The sequence below is a fragment of the Acipenser ruthenus genome, chromosome 1, assembly GCF_902713425.1.
Source record: "Acipenser ruthenus chromosome 1, fAciRut3.2 maternal haplotype, whole genome shotgun sequence".
NCBI lineage: Eukaryota > Metazoa > Chordata > Actinopteri > Acipenseriformes > Acipenseridae > Acipenser > Acipenser ruthenus.
Genome location: NC_081189.1, coordinates 90264287 through 90283621, shown reverse-complemented (window position 1 = coordinate 90283621; position 19335 = coordinate 90264287). Strand labels below are relative to the sequence as shown.

Here is a 19335-nt window from a genome sequence, read left to right as displayed (position 1 = left end):
AACTGTCTGGCTGTGTTCAACAAGGGTTCACAGTACAATTGGTGTGTCTAAAACTATTGGGTCTGATGGCCGCAGCTTCATCAGCCACCCAACTAGGGTTACTCCACATGCGCCCGATCCAGGTGTGGCTCAGTGCCTTTCAGCTACACCCCAAGTGTGACAGACACTATCGGCTGACCGTGTCTCACCTATGCTGGGAAGCCCTACACTGGTGGAGACAAGCCTGTCACCTGGGTGAAGGCGTAAGGATGGGAGTGATACACAACCATCAATTGGTGACGACAGATGCATCCAAATCTGGTTGGGGGGCAGTCTGGGCAGGCAGAGGAGTCATAAATGCATGGGAGCTAAGAGTAGCCCACAAGTGGCCCAAAGCATTTTGTATGCTTTCCCGCCGATACCGCTATTCCCTGCCTTCTTTGAGAAGGTAAGGAGAGACAAGGCGACAGTTCTTCTGGTGGCCCCTAGATGGCCAAGGAGATTCTGGTTTTCAAACCTCTGTACTGGAGACTCTCACGAAGGCCCAGTTTGAGCCCCTACACACCATAGAGTTGAAGTATCTGTCTATGAAGACAGTCTTCCTCTTGGCTATCACCTCCACTAAGCGGATCAGTGAGCTACAAGCGCTGTCAGGACGATGGCAGCAGGGTGTCACTGCGTACAAACCCTACTTTCCTCCCCAAGGTGATCACAGCCTTCCACATTAATCAGTCTGTGGAACTGCAGTCATTCCATCCACCTGTTTTCTTCAGAGGAGGATAGGAGATTGAATTTCCTCTGCCCATGGCGGGCATTGAGATACTACGTGGATAGGAGAGGAGCTCTGCATCATACTGACCAGCTTTTTGTCTGTCATGGTATACGGACCCTAGGACAGCGACTGTCGCATTGGATTGCAGACACAGTCTCGACTGCGTATGATGGTGCTGGCTTACACCCACCTGGGAGGGTAGCTGCACATTCCACTAGAAGGTTGGTTACATCTTGGGCCCTCTTTAGAGGTGCCTCGATGTCTGATATATGTAATGCAGCTAGCTGGGCTACGCCGCATATTTTCTCCAGATTCTATCGCCTTAACATGATAGATCCTTCCTTGCCTTCATTAGGCATGAGGGTCCTTGAGGTTCTTAGGGGGGGAAGAGTGTAAACAGGCAGTTGTGTTGTGTGATGCACTGCACTTACAGATTCTGACGCCTAGGACCCCACTACAGGACCAAGATGTTCTTCAGCTATAGTACTGTACCTATACATTTTACATGAAAGACTCTGTTATACTAATTGTAAAAGTTTTTTATTCCTACAGTAGCTAACATATTACACTCTTAATTCTAACCTGATTAATGGCATGGGTTAAAATAATTTATAAATTGAAACTGTAGCAAAGCTTCTAGAGGCTAAGGATATCTCTTCCACCCAGGTAATATTCCCAAATAACATAAAACAGGTAAAACTTCCTGTTTCTTCTCTTTCATATGGAACCCATGTCATCTCTCACTATAGAGCTAAAGTAAGAATCTTTACCTGACTCAGGTATAGCGCAAGGGGGAACATTATCTGTTGCAGCTGACACAAAACTAGGATCCAAAAGCTTGTTTGTGTAAGCTGTAGTATTTACGTCTTAAGGTTTATTATGACATTCCTTTAAATACACATTTTTCACCAAGTTTTCATCATTAATGTTCTCTGTATGTATGTAGGCATTTACCTATATTTAAATGATTTTAAAGTTTTCATATGATGAATTGTGGGTTTGATTTGGGTTACAAAACTGCAACGCCTATTGGGGAAACTAGGAGTAAAACTGAAATAAATGTGCAAAGGGCCAGGGATATAATAACATTGTATTTAGTAAAATAAAAATTACAGTATGAACAAACACGAGTTGCACTGGTACAATAGATTAATTCTATAGGCAAATGTTTTTTGTGCCTACAGTCTTGGCCGTATTTGTCATATTTGTCAACCCTTTTACTGCAATTACCTTTCATTTTGGTGCAAATGACCTTCAATCTCATGACAGAGTTCTATAACTCCTGAATTGTGACTACAGTCTTCTAGCTCATTAACACTTACCTTTACTGATCAATTGGACTTGTCTTGGTTTGTCCATTGAGTCTTCTCTATGTACATCTGCAGGTACTTGTATCACTTCTTCTTTTTCTTCTCCGATTATTTCTGGTATGGGCTCTGCATTATCTGAACACCAGATTTACTTGATATGAATTGACACTACATTCCTGAACCTCACTTGCCATGATCATTCTAAGCATGTATGCCTAAGAACAAGAAACCAAATTCACACAGCGTGTAAAGACTTATCAGATCACATGTAAAAACACATTCAGATATGCTTAGTATTTGGCATCACAGCCAAACCATGTTTGGCTCATACAAGTTTTGATTGTCAGGGTTTCAGAACATGTTTGTACATGTTGACCAGTCCTTCTTATGTTAACCTATTAGTGTGGTTCGGGGGGGGGGGGGGGGGAGCTGGGGTCCACCTTACCCTTTCATCTCCTACCATCAATCAAATCTACTTCCTATTTAAACCATTAGTCACACCCTATGCAGTTGTCTTGTGTTTTTCGTTTGATCACCCCACCACTCGTCCCTCTATCAGGCGTACCTGCAACATCCGAACAAAAGCAAGATACCATTCCACTACCCACCGTTCAAGGAGTTAATCCTTGCAGATCCAAGTGGCTCCGAACTCTAACTCCTGAGCGTCTGAACTTTAATTCTTGCTAGCATGTCCGGAGTGGGGACGACTCTTCCGCCTGGGTCACCAAAGGTTTCCCCCTCCACTGAGCGGAGGGTCGTCACATAATCAGTAGAGAGCCAGTTACTAACCTTCTTTGTTGTGTTAAATGTTTTCTTTCTTTCTTTGTATATGCATTGGCGGTTATTTGTTTGTCTGCACATATAGGAATCTTTAGCGGGGAGCTGGGGGTCCATTCTTTGGGGGTTTAGTGATCTCACTTTCTCCAACCCTTGGTTAAGCTGCACTTGCTTTACCTCACAGGAGGGTTCTTCATGAGTCAGAGGGGACCCCCGTTCAAACCCAACCTTTTAGCATCTCATGATCTATCACTACCATCGCAATCTGAGGGGCTGAACGTATTCTTGCTAAACCTCGTTGTAGGAGCTCTCCCTTCTTAACACGAGGCTCTCTTCTCATTTCAGGTTCTCTGGGGGTGCATCTATATCCCAGCTTTGGAAGTCTATAATTCACCTCATCGAGAGCAGCTCTCCAAGCCAGTTCCCTTTTCTTACTTTCAGGTTCTAGAGCCTCGATTTATGTACGGGGCCCGCAAGAGACTGGGACCCCTCTTTCGTATGTCGGATCCCCCAAGAGACAGGGATCCCTTGTGTATGTTGGGTCCCCCAAGAGACGGGGACCCCTTGTTTATATGTATTCAATCTTTGCTAACTCTGTGTCCCTGAGGGTGCCGTGCGCCCACCCTCAGAGGTTGCCTCACCACGGCGCTGTCTCACCTAACTGTGGGGGTGACTTCACTACAACGCAGATCTCGTCCTGCCGAGGGCTTTATCCTAACTGTGGGCGGCTCTCCGAGAAGTCAGACGACATTGTTACTACAGGTAGCCTGACGCCTGCCCCGTGAAATACCATACATTACCATTAAACAATCATAGTCAACAATGGTACATCTGTATTATCTGCAGACACAGCATATTTAATACCAGGTCTGAGAAACTATGCAGTATACCTATAGTTAGGATGCAGTATACCTATAGTTAGGGAAGTAGGACAGATGTGTGCTCCTTAGTTAAAACCTCTACAAGGACAAGAAACAACAGGCTTCCAAACTTTCTATACAGTTTTACAAAGCTTATCTCAAGTTTATTTTCATTCCCCTAGGACACCAAACAGCCAAGTACATGTTACATAGAACATAATTTTTAATGACCTGAAAAGGTCACATCAGCCGCCCTACGCTTACTGACTTGAAAAGGTCAAATCAACAATGGTACACTGAAATAACTTAAGAAACAAAAGCCACATGACAGCTCTATTTTAGTGCTAGGTTACAAAAACATGCCTGATATGATTACTGAACTACAAGTAGCTTCTGCGCGGCAAATATGACACAAAAATAGTTCAAGGTAACATAAAAAGTATTTTCACAGTTTAAAAAAAAAATCCCATTACCAGCAGTTCCCTGCAAACTGTTGATGTTGAAATATGTCTATCAGTCTGAATGAAGCTGTTCTGAGATCAGGGGTAATGGTCATTTTCTTGGTAGGACAGAGTTCCTTTACTAAAACCAAGTACTTTAAGGACCTGCATTAACTAAGAGTAGATTTAACTAGTAAACTGCCTAAAATCTGCATCTAATCTAATTACTCAAAACCTGTGTCCTTAGGTGTTTACATATTGTTTAACACACACTAATAATGTATGCTCCCGTAGAGTCACTAGCATATTATTTTCGATTAAATCCCATTCAGTTTTCATAAGGCAATACAAATGTGCTATTCGGACATTTGTTTTGGATATGGAAGTGCCTAGCAACCAAACATGCTCTATCAACCCTCATCATGACTGAAACTGACTAAAGATAATACCAGTTTCAGAGTTGCTGTTGTTGCTTATAGCATATCAACTTCTTTATTTTAAATTTGACTTTCAACAGCCTGATGCTCATCCTTTCACCTGATTGAAGTTTAAAAAAACTGCTGTACTGCTGGCTGAAGAACAGACATTACACCTGGCAGAGTATGTGAAAAGTATGCTCTGCAAAGTGAACAGTAATGTCTGCAACCGAACCTTCCATTTTTGTATTCCACTGTTTGATTGCTGCTATTATTCTCTTTCTCATGCAGATTGCTATATATAGACATACCATTGCAATCAACTCATTCTGATGGTTTCTACTAGTTTTCTGTACCTTGTCTATTTGAGGATCGGATCATTACTGATCTAATCATTCCATTTAACATTCAGTGTATTTCATAGGAATTTTATGTCAAATGTATTTAGTCTTTTTTTATCCAGTTTCTTGAGTGGACATATTTGTGCTCTATTTAATAGAACTGAGTTCAGTGGCGTTATATGATTTGACTTTGGTGGAAAGTATCTATTTTTCTGTATCCTGCTGTAATACTGTGACAGAGAAAGAATGAATCTTGGTTATAAATCTCCCTCCCGACCTGTGAGGTTGCTGTGTAAAGGGAACAGTGTGTCCCGGTCTGGATGGTCTGGCAATTCATTCCAGAGAAATGTGGAAGTCGGCCATCTAGAAAGGGGGAGGAGCCACAGTACACCAAGTCATCGCCCCAGACGGGAGGCAATGTGGCAAGCGCGGATTGGAGGAAAAGCGTTTGCACTCGCTAACCAACGGGGCGTGGCTGAAGGTACAAAAGGGGATGTGGCCGAGTGAACTCCTCCTTTGTTATGCTTACAAGAGAACTGCTGAAGGACTGTAAAGTTACCATGAGTGTTTGTTTGTTTGCCCATCTAATTGTACTTGTTTGTCATTATTAGATGTCACTAAAGGCCACCACCAACCCGGACAGCACTGCACCACTGTTCACTAATAAATTGTATTTCACCACTTGCACATTAGCACTCACTCTGGATTTGTGAGCGTGTTTGTGTTGTGTGTGTGTTTATACACTGTGATTATTATTTCAGGACTGTGGTTTAAACAGTGCAATACACAATATTGCCAGGGACTATTATTTATGGTCGCCAAAACGACCTGGATTAAAAAAAAAATTAAGAATTGTTTGAACTGTGAACTTTGTTGTTTGTCATCTGTTTATGCATTGCATCACCTCTACACCTGCGCACTGCAAACCACTTTGCCACAAATACCAATGCAGTTTTTCCCCAAAATGTATGACTCTATGTTAATGGTTGATCCATCTCAAATGATATCACCCTTGAAATGTTTCGCAGCATAATTTGTATTTGAGTGACCATTTAATAATCTAAGCCACTTTTATGATAGATGGTGCACTTCAGCAAAATAAGTCACCACCGACATATCATATTCTTCATCGCAAAATCTATACAGTACAATGCAGAACAACAATCAGGCAAGGACAGATTATGAAGGTTCGTTTGTCATGTGGCATCACTCAGCAAGATTTTATTTTAGGATTTACGTATAGTTTTTATTTATAAAGTCTGGAGTAGAATAATAGAATAAGTCTGGAGTGGATAATTAAATCTGCGAGCCTGTGCAGCATGTCAACACCCAATGCTCTGTTTCTGCCTCAGTAGTATTCAGTGACGACCCACATCTTTAACAAATCCCTGTGTTACACTGCCAAAGAAAACCTTCCCTGTCAGCAGCACAGTAAACAAAATCTGTTACAGAATTGCATTTAAAGGGTGCAGGATAGGCACTGCAGTTGCTAATTTGATTATGAAGTAAATGTCTAGAAACTGTGATAGAATGGTTTTCTTTTTAGTACCCATTAAATGTGATGAACAATAGTATTGTTGCTGCTGGCCATATTAATACGACACTACTTGTTAAATTTAGTAAGGAAAAATGGCACCTGTTATTACATCTGTTTCATATTTTCCTTTTAATTTTACATTAGTTTGGTTTTCATAGTCAACTTAAAGTGCTACAGGACCGTATGCAGTGTTTACACATAGCTTTCATTTTCTGTATTTGCTGTTGCCCATATTTTTTCAACATGCAACACAGACAGTGACAGATAGCACTGATATTTGTTCACATGTCAAAGCTAACTAAACAAGATAATTCCTTTTTTTCAGCTGTTACCCAGAAATGTTTGACAGACGAGAGAGATTTTTATTTTAAACATCCGAGGGAATCCAGTTCCTGCTCCCTCCAGCAACAATTGTTGCAGGAGGGAGCTTGATCTGGATACACTGCAATCCTTTGAGGACATTTTCTCCTGTCGAACACTCTGAGTTATTTTTTAAAATATAACACTGCTGTACGGACAACGCAGGACACAGCACAACATGGGTCATTTTAATTAAGTGGAAAATGTATCCCAATGGATTCCCCTAACTACTCTGTATATATATATCAAATCGTACCGTGTTTTGTATTTGCTCTTATTAGGACTAAAGTCATTGTATTTTTGCATCTCGCTCTTAATTGTACTCTAACTCTTGATATGTATTTTTTGTATACAACTGTAAGTTGCCCAGGGTAACGGCGTCTGCTAATAAATAAATAAATAAATAAATAATAAAAATAATAATATCTTAATCTTGACATGAACACCCCCTGCCATTCAGGCTTTGTAATTAAAACAAAATGTTAAACCCATGTGAATTTGGCCATTTTCCCATAGGTCACATTCAATATTAATTTTTATTTTGTTTCCTAAGCAACTACATTTGTTAAAGTTTATGTAACGATATGAAATATCACCACAGACTTTGAAGACACCGGCACCGATTTCATAAAATATAGTGAAATACTTTGAACCATAAGTCATGTATTAACTTTTCATATATCATTTTTCAATTATTTAAATATAAGATAGTTCAACGAGTGGGATGTGACTGACAGCCAGTAGTTAAGGATGTGTACATGATTAGACATGCACAATGGGCCATCTCCAGCAAGGAATTCTGTTTTGAACAAATTAACATGAACAATGGTCAGACAAATGCAGCAGAGGTGTCTTTTTTAATTTACAGTAATTTGATTTCCTAAGATCAAGGAAAACACTTTTGACTGGATTGGAATATGAATACTTTTAGATTTGGCCCTAATTTAAACACCATACTGTCTGTTACACGTTTAATCTTCTGTGCACTCTGCTTTATCAGAAACCAGACTTACCAATTTAGACTACAAATGTGTTTACATAGCTTAAGGTTCCCGAAGATCACACACACTTCTTCGCTTCCTTGGTTTTTTGGCCACTCTCACTCTATGAACTAAATGGCCATCCTTTATGCTTCTACCAGCAGCAGCAGGGGGTGTATGAAAGCCATATGTATACCAATAACATCTAGTGGATGTCTTACAAGGTGCGTTTTCTATGCAGTCCTCCTTACCTGTCAGTATTTCAGTGACACACATAGCGATATAACAAAAAGTATGTGCAAGCACATGCTGAAACGGCCCCTTATAACCCCAGTTACTAAAGAATGTCCCTACCATGAGTAATAAACGATGGCTTCAAATTGTTTTTCCTTTTTATTTTAAACAGAACATTTACACATGTATTTTTTAATCAAAGGTATTCTGTATCAAAGGAAAAGTTCACATTCTATAAGTATTGCATTTATATTGATACAAACATTTATACATTTCATAATGCCAACTAATATTATACCATTATAGCATGTTATTTTTGCAGATATGAATATGCACTGGAAATACATGAAATAAAATATTTAGTGTAAGCTGTAAGTATTGCAAAATGTTAAGTATGCAAGTTTTGTAATTGTAAAGGCTTATTTTTTGAATAGCGTAAACACAATTATATTAGCATGCCTTTTTACATATGTAGAAGTACACTATTTAGAAAACTATACTTAATTTTACTACTGATGTTTTCACTGCTTACTGTATGTATTTGTGATTAAATAAAATAGTATTAGTAATGTATATGGTTTAATATAATGCAATACCTTGAGTGATATTTTGTATACTTTGTTACAAGCAAGTGTAAACTAAACGTCAGTGTTAAGACTATCAGTTCCTTACCTACAGATAATTGAAATATTCACAAATTACAGATAGTAATATAACTACTTTCCAGTGATAAGAAGGTGTCCACAAAGTCATCTTTTTTTAGCTTTAGTATTATTGTCATGTTTTTTTTTCTTAACGTTACAAAACTTTAACTGGAGCACAAAATGTGGCCAGTGATCTAAAACAGAGACTGCGTAGGGTCCTGCAGGTCTTTCTTTTCTTTTAACGTGTTCTAAATGTATTTGAACCAAATAAATAAACCTCCATCATAGACAATGATTTCATTTTACTGGAGTGGCATGGCCCTTCAGGACTGGATTTGGGCACCCCTGGTGTAGACAGTGAAGGGCAGTGCAAAGATAAGAGCTGTGTACATATTGTTAATCCTGTCAAGTGGTGCTCGGCATTATTTCAGTACAGAAGTTTGGTATATATACAGTATACACATCTCTAAATATATCTTGCTTTTTTGTGCACTGTATATAAACGGTATTCAGTTCATTAGAATTCATTAGCCCTAAAGGAATAACAGTAGCAAAGCTAACAAAATGAACTTCTCACAAAGGTAGTTCTAAACCACTTTACTGGACTGTCAGGCAGCCTTTAAAGGCAGGTGGATATAGTTTGTCATACTGCTAAATCTGGGTCAGAGTTGACTCATCCAGTTCAAGTCTTTGATAAAACCTATAAATCTATAGATATTTATAAAAATCTTAGAAAAACAAAGAAACCTAGAATCTGAAGAAATGTATAGTAATTTGCTAATGAATAGCAATTTGTTATATTGATACTAGTTTGGTAAATACCTCTTGCTTAGTTTATGTTTGTTGTCTGGGGTAATGGATTTCAAGTTCTTGCAGGTGAGCTGTTTTAAAAAGGTATTATTGCTTATGTGTTGCTGACATCTAGTGGATGAAATAGATTTCCAAGTCTTCCTGATCTTAAGATTTCATATCTTTACTCCTGTAATCCGTCTGCAGATATTTCTGTACCCGCTGGTAGGGAGCAATATTAAAAAAGTTATGTACCCGCAGATATACTACAAATCCGGCCATTGCTTTTATACAGTATGTATATATTATACAACTGGGTGACTTAAATATGATTACGGTAGTTCTGGGTTCATTATTAGTAGGGCTGTCAAGCAATTAAAAACGTATTTTATTTTTTTAATCTCAGTTAATCTTGGTTTTAATCGCATATTTATGATTTCATTTTGTTAGACCCTCTTTATGGTTTTATATTTTTTTTTACACAGAATTATACAGAAAAACTCCAGCATTTCTAAATAGTTTGAACCAACTGCTCAATCACAACGGAGTCAGTTTATTAATCACCTTATTGCATTTCAAATTAAATTGTTTATGTTCTTATCAGTTTCCTTTAAAGATGTATTAAATAGTTTTTCATAACTGCAAAATATCCAAATAAAACAAAACATTCACTGAGTAATGGTTATTATATGTTCCTTAATTGTAAATACTATCTTTTACAATAAATTTGGTAATTGAAATAAAATTAAAAGAATAAAAAGAATATTATTTATTATTTCAACTATTGTTTCTATTATCAAGAAGTACAAGACTCATGGTACTGTCACAATGCTTCTTTGGTCTGGAAGAAAGAAGGTTCTTTCACCAAGAACAAGTAGAAGAATTTTAAGGAAGGTTAGTGACAATTTGAGATTGACTGCCAAAGATATTCAAAGCTGCAAGTGGGACTGGGGTTTCCATTTCAACCACAGGTTGAGTATTGCATGGTGAAGGTCTCAATGGTCACAGGCCAAGGAAAACGTTGCAAGGACAATCACTTAAAGTTTGCAAAATGGCATTTGAATGATGGACATGAGTTCTGGTCAAAGGTTTTGTGGAGAGTGATGAAACAAAAATCGAGCTATTTGGTCACGCTGATAGTCTTACGTTTGGAGAAAGTCTGGTGAAGCATACAAAGAAAAGAACACCATACCTACTGTCAAGCATGGAGGTGGTAATATCCTTCTATGGGGCTGTTTTTCCTCTAATGGCACAGGAAATGTATTTCCAATAAATGGTAAAATGGACTCCATAGCATACCAAAAGATACTGGCCAATCATCTGAAACCCTCCGCTACACAATTTGGTTTAAAGCGCAGCTGGACGTTCCAACACGACAACGATCCAAAGCAGACATCAAAATCTACTTCAGAATGGTTAAAGAATAAAATCAAGATTCTGGAATGGCCAAGTCAAAGTCCTGATCTAAATCTGATTGAGAATCTTTAGTATGAGTTGAAGATGGTTGTGCACAAGAGAAGTCCTCAGAATGTGAATAAACTGGAACAATTTTGCATTGAAAGATGGTCAAAATCACTAAAGAATCATGCCAAAAGCTCATTGACAAATATCCTAATCATTTACAAGAGGTTATTATTGCTAAAGGTGCCTCAACTAGATATTAATTTCATTGTCCTTGTCAGGGTATGAATACTTTTGAATGAGCATTTTTTGCAAAGAAATTGCTGAAATAAATAAATATTTCTTGTAACTTTTTTTTCCTCATCCACAAAAGCAAAACTTTTGCTACAAAAGATTTTTCCTAAAATTATTTGTTTTTGAGAAATTTCTAGAAGTTATACATTTCCATTGGGGTATATAAACTTTTCACTACAACTAGATAGATAGATAGATAGATAGACAGATAGATAGATAGATAGATAGATAGATAGATAGATAGATAGATGAATCAGTGATTGGAAATCCTGGCCTGCGATTGGTTAAAACCTCATCATAGGAAGAAAAATAGATTGAACTATTGCCCTAACATCCTTAAACCATTGGGCAACAGTGTCGGTCTGTCATGTGATTGGTTCACATCACTGTCAGTCCCGCCCCTGTTCAAAGGAACGCCTTTCTCCACTGCACTCTTCACAAGAGAAAATGACTGAACACCGATTCTGTGAGTTGAAAGAAAATGAATTAAAAAACATACTACAAAAGATAGATGCTCCAAACACTAAAATGGTGATTAAAACATCACTGCCACTGTTTTCTGACTTTCTGAAAATTAAACAAATTCAACTTGACAATGTAAACAAATATGAAAGGTGGGATATAAACTGGATTATGCAGCTGTCGGCAAACCAGACTGGAGACGGAGAAAAACTTTGCTAACTATATGGTATGAACTTCAAAAACATTTTCTGTTATTTACTTATGGGGAGGAAATTCACAGTTCACCAGGGCAATGACCCGAAGCACAAAGCCAAAGCCACACTGGAGTAGTTGAACAAGAAGAGAATTAATGTTCTTGAGTGGCACAGTCAAAGTCCTGAATCCAATCGAAAATTTATGGCGAGACTTGAAGATTGCAGTCCATCGACGATCCCCAACAGACTTATCAGAACTGGAGCAATTTTACGGTGAAGAATGGGCAAAGATTTCACCATCCTACTGTAGTAGAGACCTATCCAAAAAGACGCATAGCAGTAATTGCTGCAAAAGGTGCTTCTACCAAGTACTGACTTAAGGGGCTGAATACTTATGCAACCAGTAAATTTCATTTTGTACATTTTCTTTGCAAGTTTTGCTGACATTTAACCTCCTCCTCATATAACAGTGTTCAGTTTAACCACTACAGCTTTGAATAAAAAAAAGTTTGTTTCAAAAACTGTGCACACATTCTTTGTAATTCAACAAAATGTGACATTATTGGTAGGGGGTGACTACTATATATATATATATATATATATATATATATATATATATATATATATAAATAAACACACAAATCCACAGTTTTGATCAGACAGGTTGATAACGCCAATTCCAAACTTACAGTAAATACTAACGTTGATATAAGTAGTGTCTTATTTTCATTTTTAGGTACTCAAATACATTCGTAAAGCTGGTGTAAAAATTAGGATTGTACCAAGAATGGAAACTGTCAGAAACACCCACAAGAAAATTCGATCCAGGACTTGAGCCACAAATTTCCAGTCTTGGACAACCTGCAAAATAAAAAGGGTTATTTTTAACAATGTGTGTGCAACTTAAACAAAAGAAAATGAATACTAATACAAGGTCGTTAAAGGGACACTATTGGTCTAGAGGGAGTGTCCACAATAGAAAGGAAAATTAGGACCTTTAGGTACACAATGATTATGATGTGAACTTATATGACTGCTGTTTAAAATGATCAAAGGTTGAGCATGATTGTGGGACACAACATCAGTTTATCCATTCAGTTTAGTTTAATACTAATAAACAGACCCTTATGTATTCTTACCTCTCTAATGAAGTTCTCCTTTTTAATATGCCTTGAGATGTATCGTACAGAATTGGTAGCTTTTTCCAGGAGTTCCACCAACACCTTGTTTTCATCAGCTTTCCCAGATAACGGCCTCTTTTTTTCATCAGGGCTGTTCAAATCAATTTCTGGATAATGATAGCGATCAGTGTGTCCTCTCATGCAGAGTAGCTTCGGAAGCCTTTGAAGGAACAGTTTTTTCACCCAGGGAGACATAGGGTGGTAAGTGGCTAAAGAACGATGGTGTACATTGATAACAAACACAGTGACTATAATGGACAGCGTCACAAAAATCATGATGAACAGCAAGTATTCGCCAATGAGAGGGATCACTTTGGAAGACGATGGGATGATCTCCTCAATAACTAACAGGAAGACAGTGAGAGACACTAGAACTGAGGTGGACAATGACAGCTTTTCTCCTTCGTCTGAGGGCAAGTAGAATACCAGCACAGTCAGGAAAGACAAACCAAGACAAGGGATGATCAAAAACAGAGTATAGAACAGAGGTAAGCGTTTGAGAATAAAAGAATATGAGATGAATGGGTAGGAGTACAACCCATCCTTTCTGTTTCCTTTAATTCCAGTGGCATTAAGAATCTCCCATTCTCCATTGTCGAAAAAGTCATTTCTGTCCACGTGATCGTCAAGGAGAATGAGGTCCACCATGTCCCCATCATAAGTCCAAGAACCGAACTTCATTGAGCAATTCTGTCTGTCAAATGGAAAGAATGTCACGTCCATAGTACAGGAGCTTTTATAGCTTGCAGGTGGGGTCCACATCACAGTGCCATTGTACTTCACAATTACTTTTGTCATCAAGGATCCTTCAAAGTGTCCGTCGGCACTAAATAAAAGGATAGGGTTTCATGAAGATCTAATGTGTATTTATTTGGTACCTATTTTTTATGCAGTCTGTTTCTCCTCATGGATTGGCTCTCTCTACCCGTAGACTTGAGAGTTGTTTTTGATTCCACAGTTATTTACATTAGCACTGACATGCATGCCAAATAATCTTGTCGTATGAAAGTGTTTTAATAGTGGAGAACATGCACAGTGTATATATACAGTGCCTTGCGAAAGTATTCGGCCCCCTTGAACTTTGCGACCTTTTGCCACATTTCAGGCTTCAAACATAAAGATATGAAACTGTAATTTTTTGTGAAGAATCAACAACACGTGGGACACAATCATGAAGTGGAACGAAATTCATTGGATATTTCAAACTTTTTTAACAAATAAAAAACTGAAAAATTGGGCGTGCAAAATTATTCAGCCCCCTTAAGTTAATACTTTGTAGCGCCACCTTTTGCTGCGATTACAGCTGTAAGTCGCTTGGGGTATGTCTCTATCAGTTTTGCACATCGAGAGACTGACATTTTTGCCCATTCCTCCTTGCAAAATAGCTCGAGCTCAGTGAGGTTGGATGGAGAGCATTTGTGAACAGCAGTTTTCAGTTCTTTCCACAGATTCTCGATTGGATTCAGGTCTGGACTTTGACTTGGCCATTCTAACACCTGGATATGTTTATTTGTGAACCATTCCATTGTAGATTTTGCTTTATGTTTTGGATCATTGTCTTGTTGGAAGACAAATCTCCGTCCCAGTCTCAGGTCTTTTGCAGACTCCAGGTTTTCTTCCAGAATGGTCCTGTATTTGGCTCCATCCATCTTCCCATCAATTTTAACTATCTTCCCTGTCCCTGCTGAAGAAAAGCAGGCCCAAACCATGATGCTGCCACCACCATGTTTGACAGTGGGGATGGTGTGTTCAGGGTGATGAGCTGTGTTGCTTTTACGCCAAACATAACGTTTTGCATTGTTGCCAAAAAGTTCGATTTTGGTTTCATCTGACCAGAGCACCTTCTTCCACATGTTTGGTGTGTCTCCCAGGTGGCTTGTGGCAAACTGTAAACGACACTTTTTATGGATATCTTTAAGAAATGGCTTTCTTCTTGCCACTCTTCCATAAAGGCCAGATTTGTGCAGTATACGACTGATTGTTGTCCTATGGACAGAGTCTCCCACCTCAGCTGTAGATCTCTGCAGTTCATCCAGAGTGATCATGGGCCTCTTGGCTGCATCTCTGATCAGTCTTCTCCTTGTATGAGCTGAAAGTTTAGAGGGACGGCCAGGTCTTGGTAGATTTGCAGTGGTCTGATACTCCTTCCATTTCAATATTATCGCTTGCACAGTGCTCCTTGGGATGTTTAAAGCTTGGGAAATCTTTTTGTATCCAAATCCAGCTTTAGACTTCTCCACAACAGTATCTCGGACCTGCCTGGTGTGTTCCTTGTTCTTCATGATGCTCTCTGCGCTTTAAACGGACCTCTGAGACTATCACAGTGCAGGTGCATTTATACGGAGACTTGATTACACACAGGTGGATTCTATTTATCATCATTAGTCATTTAGGTCAACATTGGATCATTCAGAGATCCTCACTGAACTTCTGGAGAGAGTTTGCTGCACTGAAAGTAAAGGGGCTGAATAATTTTGCATGCCCAATTTTTCAGTTTTTTATTTGTTAAAAAAGTTTGAAATATCCAATAAATTTCGTTCCACTTCATGATTGTGTCCCACTTGTTGTTGATTCTTCACAAAAAATCACAGTTTCATATCTTTATGTTTGAAGCCTGAAATGTGGCAAAAGGTCGCAAAGTTCAAGGGGGCCGAATACTTTCGCAAGGCACTGTATATATATATATATATATATATATATATATATATATATATATATATATATATATATATATACACATACACTCAGTGCTCACCCTTTACAACGCTATAGTGGGGAGCCACAGTTACAAGACTGTGCTCTTTGTGTTCCGCCTTATAACAGGGCTACTGTATAAAAGGGCTACTGTAATGGCATTATGGAGCAAATGGGAGCCACAACCCTACCGTGTTCCGCACTATAACTGGGTGCGTTATAACGGGTGAGAACTGTATATATATATATATAGTCAAAAGATTACATACCCCAATGGAAATTTATAATTTCTAGAAATTTCTCAAAAACAAAGAATTTTAGGAAAATCTTTTGTAGCAAAAGTTTTGCTTTTGTGGATGAGGAAAAAAAGTTACAAGACATAGATGTCTACAATTATTTATTTCAATGATTTTTTTTTGCAAAACTCCAGAAATGCTATATATATATCACTATAAATAGATTTACTTACTTACTTACTTACTTTTCATACAACACTATATCAGGCAGCCAGATAGTTTCAGAAGGAACTCTGATTGAGGTGATACCTCCATATTCATCTGGGTTCCAGCGCAGTTTGCAGTCGGTCCACTCCTGCACAACAAATGCATGTCTTAAGTTAAAAGCAGAGTGTTTCGCTTCAGCAGATACTTGCTGTGCACAAAATGTGCTGGAAAATATTAATATAGTAAAACTATGGGAAACTTAAGTCACAGGGACGTACAGTGTTTAATTGAATCAGCAAAGGAAGAAAAGTCTGCTTTAAAAAACAATCCACTACACTACCTCTATCTGGAACCAGAATAAAAGGAAAAAGAAGATACTGGTATACTAGATTTTTTTTTTAATCATTTGGAATTGTTTACAGCTGGCTGTAAAAACAGCTCTTACTTTTGCTTAAGTAATATAGGTATCTGAGGCATGAAAATTCAAACGCATTTTCCAGGGAAAATAGAGCAAGATGAGTATTCAGTAAAAATAACATCAAGTAGTTGCAATTGATTAAATGGAAAGCTTCAAAACATTTAACTATAGTGTTTGAGACAGATTTCACAGAAGTCATACTGTGTGTTGTTGGGTTCTATCCACTGACAAGTCAGCAACTGTGACAGTTAGGATGTTACAGTCAGAATGTGACATTCAGAAAGGTTAAATGTACTGGACAACACCCTTAATTAAACTTGACTGTCAGAATCATAGAATACAGCTGTGTAAGAAATATGAAGATATATCCTAACAATGAAAACCTCATTTGCAATGGTCCAGTTAGCAGTTTAAATAAATGTGGTCCCAAATGCCATCAACTTTTAATACTGTTCAGTGTATGAAGTCCTGCATGGATCCATGAAATACTATAATGCTAGCAGTAGGTCTGAAAATATAAAATACATTTTTTTAAATGGTTTGCATTCAGACACAGAAGGATACCATCCAAATCAAGACCACATAAACTGTTGACCGTTGACAAGAGTTCATCCTCAAAAGAAAATATCTTCCTTCCCTTACCTCCCATAACCATACATTTGTCGTCATAAGCTGATCCTTTACATCCTAAAATAGAAGGAAAAGGAATTTAAATCAATTATGAATCATAGTTATTTTTAAAAGCTGAATTACATTAAGCTGCATTCTTTTTCATCCTTTAATATTTTGGAAACCCTTACCTTCATTGTTGTCTTTTATTTCAGTTATCAAGCATTCTGATTTGGTTAAAATGTATGTGCAACAATTACTGCATTTGATTTTTTAACTAGACAGTAAGATGAATGAGTTTAAAACTTAATATGAAAAGGTATTGGCCAGGTCGGTGATACACACCCAAACCATCTGTTGCTTGAACTCCAAATCTGATCCATCACTTCTTCATGTTACTCTATACTTATAGAAGACAATTGAAATACCTGCAATTTCGAGCCACACAGCTGAAGATTTAAGAAATAATTACATTTCAAAAAATGAGCAGAAATTAGGTTTGAATGAAGCCTCAGTGTGCGAAGTGCCACAGTGCAATCTCCAGACTAAAATGCAATGGGCAAATGTCAGGAAGGTCAGATTCTTTCTCTCTCCAATCACAAAAGCCAATCAGCTGTGAAAAATTACTGAGTCTGGTGTTGGCAAGAAATACTGCTGGAAACTTTCAATTACAAATGTGCACATCGTGACAGGCATGGACAGCATGATAGTTACAGTTTAAAAAAATAAAAACACAAAGAAAATGTGACAAGTACTGGGTTCCAAAGCAATATGCTTTATATGCTACTATATAAACATGAAACAGAAATACAGTTTTTGGAACTATTTATGAACCCTTGTAAACAAGATAAACTGGAATATTTAGTAAAATTGTCATTAACTGAGTTTAGATGCAATTAACAGTCCACTGTACTCTGTCTTTGCTCACCTTTGGCACTGAGAGGGAGTTGGAGATATCAATTTCTGCCAGCCCAGACCCCTTAATCCTTACTACTGTTTCATTGCACTCAGTTACCCATGGAAAAAAAACAAGACTTATTTCTAATCTCCCCAATATGACAGTAAAGTGCATTAAAACAATTTTTTCCTATAGACTCAACATGCTGTTCCAACCAGATAACAAAAGGGAAGCAAATGTTTTGGCAAGATGAACAGGTGTCATGAGAGTGCGTTAAAATTGAGAAGTAAAAATAAATGTTTAATGTTAGACTACTCGACGGCAAATAAAAACACATTTAACATGTTGCTATGAAGTTGTTTCTTATTATTTTTGTAAATACACGTGAAATCATGCAAATGTTGTTAGCCTACTACTGTTATAAAAATGTTTCTGGATCAGCTCTGTTCTTGGTCATACTTAACATACCCCCATCCCATGGCTACGAATCAGAGAGTAGAATCTGGAGTGTTTATTGGCGGCTCTGAAATGTCAATCAATAAACCTGTCTGTTTAAAATTGAAATAAGCCAATTGTCACACCAGGAACCTGTGATGTACAACGGTAAATATACTTGAATTGGATTTTAGTGCAGGGGTAAAGTAGCCTACATAAACAAAGCAGAGCAGATTTCACGCTGTGGACTAAACTCTTTACACGGCTGTGAAATATCTAGGTACCTATCTATATGAAATTATATTAAAAGTATTTTCTCTCCGTTTAGGTATTTGGTAGTGTCAACAACAAAAAAACTAGAAATTAACACTAGTCTGCTGGTTTTAATTCCAAATGAGTTCTCAATTACTTATCTAGACCCTTAATTGAACTGATAATTTGCTTAATTAGACCTTTTTAATTGTTTTCAGCTCTTATAGTTGCAGAGTCCAAGTTAGCTATACCATTTTATAAGTAACTTGAACTCTGCAAAAAAAAAAAAAAAATAGGTTATATTCAAAATAAAAACATATATTGTAAAAGGCAGTCAAAGGTAGCAGGGATTATAACTTTTCTTTAAAAAAAATTGCGATTCTGCCTTTCAAACACCATCAGGGTATTTAATACATGTATTTAGCAAAAGTCAAGAACGGACAACCGTCGTAATTTAAATTTTTAAAGAGAAAACCGTAAAAATGACTGCCGTGGCGGTTCTAGTGTTAATAAATGTTAACTGCACTTCTTGATTTTTTAGCGTAACTGTGTATTGCGCTCTACCTTTGAATTTTAAACATGCCTAATTCTAAATGTAATCTATCTAGCTAATGT

At 37.6% G+C, this 19335-nt stretch overlaps 1 protein-coding gene across 1 annotated transcript in view; it reads right to left on the bottom strand.

The window, feature by feature from the left end:
• Positions 1 to 12439: 12439 nt before the first annotated feature.
• Positions 12440 to 19335, bottom strand: part of LOC117420897 (neuronal acetylcholine receptor subunit non-alpha-3-like) — a 48909-nt gene continuing 42013 nt past the window's right edge. Inside the window, exons 3-6 of the mRNA XM_059031991.1 lie at positions 17169 to 17213; positions 16147 to 16256; positions 12930 to 13797; positions 12440 to 12651 (exon numbers count right to left, since the gene is read on the bottom strand). Of these exons, the coding sequence (XP_058887974.1) occupies positions 12523 to 12651; positions 12930 to 13797; positions 16147 to 16256; positions 17169 to 17213 (1152 nt within the window). The 3' untranslated portion in view covers positions 12440 to 12522. The remainder of the gene's footprint in view (positions 12652 to 12929; positions 13798 to 16146; positions 16257 to 17168; positions 17214 to 19335) is intronic.